Source organism: Solanum dulcamara, chromosome 6 (genome assembly GCF_947179165.1).
Source record: "Solanum dulcamara chromosome 6, daSolDulc1.2, whole genome shotgun sequence".
In the NCBI taxonomy this organism is placed as follows: Eukaryota; Viridiplantae; Streptophyta; class Magnoliopsida; order Solanales; family Solanaceae; genus Solanum; species Solanum dulcamara.
The window spans coordinates 13349354-13360740 of NC_077242.1; the positions used below are offsets into that span (position 1 = coordinate 13349354).

The 11387-nt window shown below is 35.9% G+C and overlaps 1 protein-coding gene across 1 annotated transcript; it reads right to left on the reverse strand.

Annotated features, from left to right (window-relative positions):
- Positions 1 to 2070: 2070 nt before the first annotated feature.
- Positions 2071 to 10073, reverse strand: LOC129892442 (4-hydroxyphenylpyruvate dioxygenase). Its single transcript, XM_055968009.1, has 2 exons — positions 8849 to 10073; positions 2071 to 2646 (listed from the first exon to the last, which is right to left on the reverse strand). The coding sequence occupies exons 1-2, from the start codon at positions 9991 to 9993 to the stop codon at positions 2460 to 2462; spliced, it is 1332 nt and encodes a 443-aa protein (XP_055823984.1). The 5' UTR covers positions 9994 to 10073; the 3' UTR covers positions 2071 to 2459.
- Between the last annotated feature and the right edge of the window lie 1314 nt (positions 10074 to 11387).

Consider the following 11387-nt stretch of genomic DNA (forward strand, 5'->3'; position numbering starts at 1 on the left):
TGGTAATTCAAAGTTCTCATATGTTTTATTTAGAGATCTCTTATGCTTTGACTATGCTTATTTAAAATTTGAAATCTCGTTGATTATTCTTTTTAATTGCTTTGAGTATTGACCCCGCATGTATAAAAAAAGCCAAGTCGTGTCAGAAAATACTACAAAGATTTCAATCATTAAAGAAAACGATTTTGGTGATTCATGCATCAAGTAATTAGGTGATATGCATTTTTTTTTTGCTAGTATTTGAAGTAGTTTATATTTGAGTTTTTATTATTTATATAACCAGCTCCAAATAGTTTTCTTTTGAGTTAGTTATTGACAAGGACACATGGACTAGAATAGGTCTACCGATATTGTTAAAATTTATGGTTATCCATGCGACCCAATTCATTTAATACAATGTTTAATCCATATTAAATATGGACGAGTAAGATATTTATCAATTTTTATTCCATATTCAATCTGACGATTTGTCACTCCTAAACTAAAATATAACACGCAAAACTAAGTCATGGAGTATTTGACTAAGTGTGAAACAAGAACTACAACTTGCTCTAATGAGAAAAAGAACCTTTTGGAGTACGATAGTAATTTAGCTTTGGAAGTAAAAAAAACCAAATTTTGACTATTGGTTTAAATAAAGAGCATGCTGGAATGAATTTTTATAAATATAATCCCCCTCTGCAGATATTATTTATCGTAAGGAAAAAGAAAAATGGTGTTGAGCTTATAACGAAAATATGCAACATGCCTTTCTCATATAGATGCTCATGATCTCTGCAATTTGTAATGGTATATGGAGATAATATTTCAGATAGTTACTCAATTATGATTTACTTGATTTTCAATCGATTTCACTCATAGAATTAGGAGTTTCAAGAGACTGAATTTTGAGAGTTCTTAACCTAGCTTTTCAACTAGGAAATTAGGGATTTGACCTAGCAGTTGATGAAGTCAAAAATGATACTTGATTATCCGATTGAGATTATTATCTTATGGATAATCTACTTTATAATTTGTTTCGTAGTTTTATATGCAACTCGTTAGATGCCGATTGTGACTAGCGAAAATGGATCGTAACAATGTTGGGAGAATCAGATCATTAATTAGAGTGAGGACTTATAAATTAACACATTAATTACCTTATTGGAAAGCCACCAAATGAGGATACTTAGAAAGCATTATATTGTGAACATATTTCGTCATGCCTAGCTACTTTGGAGAATAAATAAATGAAGACTTGTATGATCTGAAAATTAAGGGATTACTCAAAAGATTATGTCATTAGGTTTGATATGATCAAGCATGCTTAGTGCCATGAATTCTTCATGCCTCCAAGATTAATTAAGAATGCATTATATTACTTGCATCAATTAATTAATTAAATGGACCAATGGTCGGTGTATTATATGGCACCAAACTTGCTAGATCAATCATGTAGTGTGACGGTGATAGAAGCCATTATGTGCCTCTACTCCTCACCCCCACCCCACCCCAGCTCCTCCCCACCCACACTTCACATCCGACCCTCATCCCTTAATCAATTACGGAGTCAACATTTTTATTAAGGGAGTTCAAAATATGAAGAAGTAAACATACAAACTAACCAAAGGTGGTTCAACATCTTATTATATATATACATAAAAAATAACCTTAAGTCCTTAACCATGTATTTCCACCGAGCCCCAAGGTGGTTCCGCACCATCCCACCCCCCATCAACCCCGACCCCCCCACTCTCCACACCATCCCACTCTTATATTGTTTTGCTAGATTACATATAAATACTTTTGAGATAAACAAAAAATTATTTACTTACCAAACACTAGAAAATGAATAAAAAAACTCACTTATTTTTCAATAAAATATTTTTCTTCTTACCAAACGCACCCCAAAAGAATGATATATTCTCCTACTTCATTATGGGGTCAAGAAGTTGCGTACTCTTTATTTATTTATTTTCTTTTTCTGAAGGTCAAAAGAATGATGTTAGGAGGGATATATATTACTTAGTAGACATATGATCCATGCATCCTCAACATCAAAACCATGTTACTTCAGTACGTGAACCAGAATTGAGTCAACAATAATATAATGTCTATACGTTAATACATATTACATATAGCACTATAATAGAATACATATGCTAAAACTATTTAACTCTCCGCGCTCAAATAAGGATCAATAATCTCGACTCTCGAGACAGACAGACAGACAAGAACAGTTGATCCAAGTGTTCTGCTCCTTCCAACAAAATTTAGCATAACGATCTCCTTGCACTAAATTGTTTTATTGTTTGTTATTTCCATTAAATAATCAACGTCTCTTTGTACAATAGCAGAAAATTAAACATATACATGTAAAACTATGTTTCATTAATAACGAGATAAAATAGAAGCTACGCTGCAACTCTGATGCCTCATCCTTAACATCGATTATACAGGGCGATGAGACAAGCGCATGCTCAAGCAATGGCTACTTGAGTGGTTTGTTTAGCTTCAAGTGTCTTTTCATATTCTTCGATGGATCTAAAGAGCTCTGAGAAATTTCCCTTACCAAAGCCTCCACATCCACCCTTCTGATAAAGCTCACCTTCCTCGTTTTTCAGCATGCACCCTATTCTCTGGATTATTTCGAGAAAAATTGTAGGCCTGCAGAAAACAAACACGATAATTAAGCAATTATGATCACCAAACTAATTTACATTAAGTTTGCTAAAGAGTACAGTTTATTCAAAAGAAAGTTTTCCTACGCTTGTGTGCTATCTTCATCATGTTCATATTCTATAAAATCACCAGACTAAACAATCTGAGATTTTTGCAATCATCTATAGTCATTTCTATTAAGCATCTAGGAGTAACTGGTCAAGACAATAGACAGTTGCTTTTGTATTGCACAGTAAGAATGTATCACCAAAACCTTAAAGGTAAGTTCTATAGAGTAGTAGTAAAACCTACTCTATTATATGGGGCAGAGTGCTGGCCCGTTAAGAACGCAAAATGTTCAAACGATGAAGGTAGAAGAGATGAGAATGCCCAGATGGATGTGCAGACGCTAGAAGAGACTGGATTAGTAACAAAATTATACAAGACAAGGTCGCAGTGGCCTCAGCGGCGGCAGACATCAAGACTAAGATGGTTTGAGCATGTGAAGAGAAGGTTCCTGAAGACACCAGTAAGGAGGTGTGAGAGTGTAGCTATAGTAAGCTCTAGTAGAGATAGAAGTAGGCCAAAGAAGAACCAGGGGAGGTGATAGCTTACTGAGAACTGGCCCTAGATAGGAAAATTTGAAGGTTGAAGATTAGGATAGAAGGATAGTAGGTAGCCATATGTTGGTAGAACTCTTACGAGGGAGAACCAAGGAGCTATTCTCCTCTTCTCTTCTCCTCTGTGTTTAGTAGTTTACCTAGTATTTCACATAGTATCTTATTCTTTATTTTTACGACTACCTATTACTTTTTTTTTTTTTGATGAAGTAAGATGTTATATTAGTAGTGCATCAAGTGGATGTAGAGTAGTTACATAAGAGAGTCATGGTTAACTCCCGAGAACAAAAACTCCTTTTCTAAGTCAAAGGAGCTAACCAGAAAGCAAAAAATGGTCTCTAAACCATAGTGAGGGAGCTGATGAAATCTAAAAGGGAAATTATATCATTTACGTGGAATAGATTGCTCCAACTAAATAGGTTAAAAAGACAAAAGACTTCAAACTACTGCTAGGAGTTGAGATGCCTCAAAACATCTGAGATTCCTGTCCTTCCAAATACACCAAAAAATGCATGCGGGAATCATCTGCCAGGTCTTCCTGATGGAACTGTCAACTTCTTTTAGGCTCCAGCTTTCCACTGCTTCTTTGACATCCTGGGGAGGAGTCCAGTTTATACCTAGTAGTGAGATGAACATATTCCAAAGATCTTTTGCCACTGGACAAAGCAGAAACAAATGATTCACCAACTCCAAGCTTTTGTGGCACGTGAAGCATCTGTTCACTAGCTGCAACTTCCTCCTATTTAGCTTGTCCAAGGTAAGGATAGCAATTCTGAGGGATGTCCAGATGAAACACTTGATTTTTGGTGGTAGATTAGTCTTCCAAATCAGTTTCCAAGGCCAGTAGTCTATCGTATCATTTGATAAGCATAATTTACTGTAGGCATAATACAAAAATATTCCCTTTAACTTGGCCTCATTTCACATTTATGCTCACTTAAACTTGTATAAAATTGAACAAGCAGACACACTTGTCCTACGTGACACAATACACATAGAATGCCATGTGGGACACAAAATTGCCATGTAGGACGAATATTACTATTTGTTCAAGTTTTGGATAGTTAAAGTGCCTACTTGTGCACTAGTAAAGTTAGAGGTCATAGTTGCCAGTTGAATCCAAATTAAGGGTCATATTTATGTATTATGCCTTTACTGTATCCTTCCTTCACAGTATATATTCCTTTTTCAGAGCTGCCCCATTTTAAGCTATGTGACAGATGACCTATTACTTCAATTGCTTTGTTAATCTTGTTATTTTGTTGTCGTTATTTTTCTTTAGGCATAATATATAAATATTACCCTTAACTTGACTTCAGCTGGTAACTATGACCTCTAACTTTACTAGTGCACAAGTAGGCACTTTAACTATCCAAAACTTGAACAAATAGTAACATTCGTTCTACATGACATCCTACATGGCAATATTGTGTCCTACATAGCTTTCTATGTGTATTATGACACGTAGGACACATGTTTCTATTTGTTCAATTTTATACAAGTTTAAGTGCCTACTTGTGCACATCCAAAGTTGGAGGGCATAGTTGTCAGCTAAATCCAAGTTAAGGGTCATATTTATGTATTATGTCTTTTTCTTTATATCCTGCTTTGATGGCACTCTTTTGAGCCGAGGGACTACTGGAAACAACCAAATAGGATTACACTAGGTATGTCTTTTTTTGAGGAAGAAAATGGATGTGTAGACACTAGGTATGTCATTGTAATAAAACGATACCAGATTCAAATAGCATGATATTAATTGCCCTTAAAATGTGTGAATAAGTAGGATTAAAATCAAGAAGATACAATTGACCAAGTAATGACCCAAAGCTTGGTCAACTGTCCTTCTGAATGGATCTCTAGCACTATGTTTATCCCAGTGTAAACATTATAAGGCCACACCGAGACCTTTAGCTATTGAAGGATGGACATTCCTCCAGGAAAAATGCCAGTCATGGGTATAAATACTTTTTGTACATCTCATGTGAATTGATAACTCATCCAAGTCGACAATACTACATTCAAGTTTTTAATTACAGTCTAAAAGCTTCTTAGAATCTTTAGGAAAGGCTTTAGAATAAGCATTTTAACTACTTTAGCATATTTTGTCATACTAATTTCTTTTTTTCTTTCTTCTCCTACATGGTCCCACGAGCTAAGAACGCCCAGATACTTCTTGGCTCAATCCTATCCATTAGAAAAGTAAGCCAATGTACAAAGAAGAACTATTTCAAATGTTAATCAGAAAAACCAACGTCAAGTGTATTCACGAGTTGTCAATCACTGACTCATTTTGCTCAGCTAATATTTCAAAAGCATGTCTCATTGCTTTTCAAAGAGCCAAAAGGTTCAGTTCTTTCTGCTTCACAGTTCCCACTCCTGCTTTGTTGGGTATTTCAAAGAACATTATCTGATGCAGAATTATCCGTGCCCGTGATTCTTTAAAAGCAGAAAATTCAAGATAACCATCCACCAAAGTAAGTTATGACAAACAGTGTGGGAGAAGACTGAGCTAAATGAAGCAATTCTTCTAGTGTTATATTGGACAAAATGGCTCAATGAAGATTCAGGGATATTCTTATATGGAACTTAGAAAAGCTTTGTCAAAATGAACACAATGCTAACGTATTAAGAAGCATGATGTTATTATATCAAATGTAGCTAACAATCAAAAATAATATCAAATGCAGCTAAGCCAAAAGGAAAAGACAAACCAGTGGCAAAACAAGAATGATAGCAGAAGTATGGAAATAGTTTAAATAGAAGCAATGACTAGTGTTTGGCAGAGTACGTTGTGCTCCCTGTTTAATCAGTATTCACAACTACAACCTTCCTCGATGGAATCTCAGAAGTCTGAAGACTCTGCTTATAGTCAAACCAAGACATGCAAAGCGACAGTATTCTGTTGTGGTTGCTATGGTCAGAATGCAATAGTGATAGGTTCAAAGAGGTGCAATCACCACTCAACAAGAAAGCAATGCTTTCTCCTTTTGAAGGGGTGAAAGACGCTCAAAGACAATTAATTATCTTGTTAAAATAAAGTCAAAAAAAAGTTTTTTCACATGGCATCAACAACATCTTTCAGATATTCTGCCCCTTCATTTCCAGTGACTTCAATATTGCAATCAAATTTCCTTTGTGCTGTCATCACTAAATGTATCCTTTCTGATAGTTACTTCTTCTAAAAGCATTTCATTCTTTTCGCATGGGGAAGAAATATATCAACTAAATTATGATGGACAGGCACACTGGAATTTAAAGTAAAGAACCTTTAGGAAAAAGCAACGCCACGACCAATAACGGCAAGAGAACTTGGAAAAACAAATGCACAAGGTGCTTAGAAAATAAAGAAACTTCAGCTCAAAGGATAACGCAGTCTCATAGAGGAAAATGAATTGAATCATCTTAACTGAATAAAGTTAATATAAACAGGTCTGCAAGATCTAGCCAATCATGGATCACAGTTAGGAATGAAGAGAGACGATGAAATAAAATAAAGAACAAAATCATGTATAATAAAAGATGCAACAGGAAAGAATGGGCAAATGGTCCAACCATTTCAAAAAAAAAAAGAACAGGTAAAGGGTCCAATATTATCACATCTAATAACCCAATGCTTATTCAAGAAAGCAACAACAGGTAATGACACCAATAAGGTTGTAAAGAACTAAAGATGCACAAATAGAAATGTTGAGGCCCTTAAAGAAGGAGTAATAAGTAGTGAAGTGTGGAGTGGACCAACGTGACGCGAAAGCTCCAAAGTTACCATCCATGATATGAATAACAACGACATCATAAATTACCGTTCCATTTGATGAGGTTCCAAATTATTTTACTACAAAATCAACTAAAAATTGGATAGCTGAAAGCAGAAGGGAAATATCCTAATCACAGAAGTCAGTGGAGAGTTCCTGATGTGCTAAATTGACAACAAGGTAAAGTTTTTATGAGTTTAATCACGAATATCAAAATAAAGAACAATGGGAAAACAGAAAGGGTACATAAAAGAGACCTCATATTCAGAGACCACATTGCCTCCATCAAAATCCCTATTTCTTTTGGTCAACCTATTCAGCAACTCCAGTACTGCTTCCTGATGCTGACTTGCTACCCCAGCTGCTACCATTTCAGAGGCCTCTTTTCAAAAATTTCAGACTGCTATACCATATTGCTGTCAGCTCAAATTCTTCCTCCACCTCAAGTTCCCCGACCAACACACATATGAACATGCCCAGGGATGGACACTAGACAATTAGACAACCAAACGAAATCACCTGGTTAACCTGGTCCCTAATGAATCAAATTACCCGATCTCCTGCTTCCAAAATCCACCCACTCAGCTCAACTTAAGTCCCTATGGAGCTCCACTAGCTAGGATTGGGAAAAGCAACTAGATTGTCAGCAGACCACCTAAAGTTCCCATTAGATCCCACCCTTCTAATCATAAGTTCTCTCATATGATAGACTATTGAATACATACCATTCTGCAACACCACTTCCGTGCCCTTAACAAAATTTTGCATGAACTTTCAACCAAATAACCATACTAATCCTGATACTTCATACCCTTCGTTAGTAGTCAGGATTTAAGGAACCAACACTCCTAGGACCCAATCTTCAAGATAAAATTTACATTACATAATAGAGATTAATTAGATAGCACTCTAAGTGGTTGTTTTCCAGGGTGGAGGTGTGAGAGGTTGGTTATGGATGGATTCAGGAGAGGCAGACCAAAGAAGTATGGGAGAGAGGTGATTAGACAGGACATTGCACAGTTGCAATATCGATGATATGACCTTAGATAGGAAGGTGCGAACAGTGGCGGAGCCACCATGTGGTTAGGGAGTTCGGGAGAAAATTATACTATTTATACATGGTTAAAATAATTTTTTATGTATATCTAGTAGATGTCAAACCCCCTTCAACTAGTTCGTGTGTCTACTTCTTCAGATTTTGAACACCCTTAGTCAAAATTCTGGCTCCGCCACTGGGTGTGGAGGACACGTATTAGTATAGAAGGTAGGATTGTGTCCATACTAGTAGGATGGAGTGTTTTGTCTTGTTTCCCTTACTAGTAGTCATAGGACTACTCTTGTAGTTTCTTGTTCTTCGATTTTTGTGACTATCTATTATTTCATGTAGTTTGTTTGTAGTCTTATTTTTGTTGTAGTACTATTCTGTTAGTATTTGTTGTTTTTGTAATCATCTATTGTCTATTTATGTCTTTTCCTTGACTTTTTTTGCCTTGAGGTCCCTCGAAAACAGTCTTTTGCATCACCTCTGAGGTAGAGATAAGGTTTGCATACAATCTATCTTCCTCAGACCCGGTCTTTGCACTGGGTATGTTGTTGTCCAAGTGGTCATTTGGTAGAATGTACAACCCTTAATACAGCAAACCAAACAATAGATAAAGAAATAATCCCAGCTAGCATTACTAATCTCAATTCCCAACATTACTAATACACGCTATTAGGTACTATTTTGGTACACTCTACTAAACGATCCCAAAGTATAATAGTAGTAACAAATAGCAATGCACTCTTTGAATAGTACAAGCCAAGGAGAAGAAGAAAAGTGAATTAACATACCTGTCCCCTACAGGCTTTGTGAATATCTGAAGTAGAGTCCCCTGATCATCCCTATCCACCAAAATTCCCAATTCTTCACATTCCTTAATTTGCTCATCGCTCAGTATATCCCCTGCCCTGCTCTTCAAATTCTTATAATATGTCAGGGGAGGCGAAGGCATGAATTCAAATCCCCCAATAACACTTCTTTTCCTCATTTCCCTCAAAGTCGTAAATATATCCTCAGTTACCAAAGCTAAATGCTGCACCCCTGCCCCTTCATTGTGCTCCAAATACGTCTGAATTTGACTCTTCCTTTTAGTCCCATACACCGGTTCATTCAGCGGAAACAAAACAGTTTCATCATTGTTTGCCAACACCGCAGAATTCAGCCCACTCTCAGCTGTCCCAACATCCTCAGCTGTAAACTCCGCAAATTCATGAAACCCAGTAAAGCTTTTGATATACTCGACTACCGGACCCAACTCTGGGACATTCCCGACGGCGTGGTCCAGCCGGCGAATACCATAGTCAAGTTGCGTTCCCTCCACCAATTCAAAACCTGGAAGAAAAACGAATCCATTCGAATCTTTCAGAAAACTTATAAAACGCAAAACTACGTCGCCGTAGAGATGAACTTCCGCAAGCACAACTTCATCATTCAAAATTACTGGTTCCGAAACAGGTTTTGCCCCATGAGAAACACTAGTCGAGAAAGCCAAACGCGCATCTTCAACTTCCAATGCTATTGCCTTTACACCGAGACCGTGGGTCTCCGTGAAGGATCGGTGAGAAGAGAAGGAGAAAGTTGGAATTGATGAAGAAGAAGGGGTAGAGATAGCAGGGGAATAAGGAGCAGTGAAAAGGAATTGAAGTTGGGGACATGAAGAAGAAGAAGTAGAACGAAGGAGATAAGAAGCATGGACGGAGTTTCCACTAGAAAGATCAGATTTTGCAGCAATTGGAATACCAAGACCCCAAGAAAAGCGACGAGCAGTATTGGTAGCGTCGCCGCACCAAAATTCTACATGATGGAAGCGGTTAACTGTGAATAAATCTGAACGGGGATTGCTACGGACGAAATTCTTGAAACCCACTAGCTTGAATTTATCTTCATCGTCGGCGGGGAGTGCTGCTGGGCCATTGGTGGCACCTTGTTTGCCCATCACTTGTTTGTTGTATTGTACCTGTTTTGTGGAATATACAGAAAGTGTGGCAGAGAGAGTTTTTTATGTTTTTGAACTTAAAAGTGAATGGCTTTTTGAAACTTGGAATTACCCTATCCCACGTGTTCGATGTATAGAAGTTTTGACCAAAATAATCTATTACTTGAATCAATTTATCAATATAGTATGTCACTTTGAAATTTTACAAAATTAGTATAAGATCGTAACATATTAAGTTATATTTTATTTTAACAAAGTAACAGATCAAAATATATTGGGGAGACGTGTTAAAGGAAATATGTTACTGATAGTATAGTTTTAGACTTAAATTATTACCATCAGTAACGAATTTCTGCAACTCTGTTACATCAGAATATTTGTTATAAATATCGTTATTGTGAAGTACGTTTTAAAGGTAAAATGTTACTTTAAGTAACGATGCTGTTGAATCAAATCACAAATCTGTCATATGCGAAATCTGAAGTTAAAGTCGTTATTATGTGTCATGTTTTAAGATTAAAACATTACTATAAGTAATGATTCTATCGAATTATGTCACGAGCCTGCAAATACATGACTTTATTGATTTGATATGCCAATAAAACATTACTATAAGTTACGTTTTAACTTTAAAACGTGATTGACAGTAACAACAAACTGCTAAAGTGTTCCTTCTACAATTGACCACGGATTATTATAAAAAATGGTTTGTGTAGAATGTTTAGCACATTCCAACAATTTTCTACAAAGCTTCTGCTTATATGCCCCATTGTTGAAACAAAATTCACAAAGTTTTAATAGATATGGCTTGTCAATATATTGTAATGTATTTTAAAAAAAATATTTTTGATAATTATAATGTATATCTTATATTTTGTGTAGGATTTTGATGGCTAATTTTGAAGATAACATGATGATTTTTTTGTATTGGGGTAGTGAAATAATTACTGAAATGAATGGATTCAGATATAGCAAATGTGCCAGATTGATTGTTAGCATGTCTATTTCAACCAAATACTTTGCATTAATTGAATTGTTGCATGAGAAAAAAAGGGACTGATGGTGAAAATATTCAAATGGATATTTCTGAAAAATATTCCTGCTCATTTCAAGGTAACATTACAAGGTTCATTGAGTTTAAAATTGACAATGACCAGTCTTTGTCATAATTTTTTGCCATTTTTCATAAATTTTTGAATAAAATTGATATAAATCTTTTGGAGATGTATGTAAAGACTAGATCAATAAATCAAGATAATCTATTTCAAATGAATGGTCGGCATGGTTATATCATATGAATTTATTGGCTCAAAATTATGAATTTACAACAATCAGTCAACCTCATTTTGCATACAATGCAACACATGGTATCCATCAATCATTTGGTGCAGGCC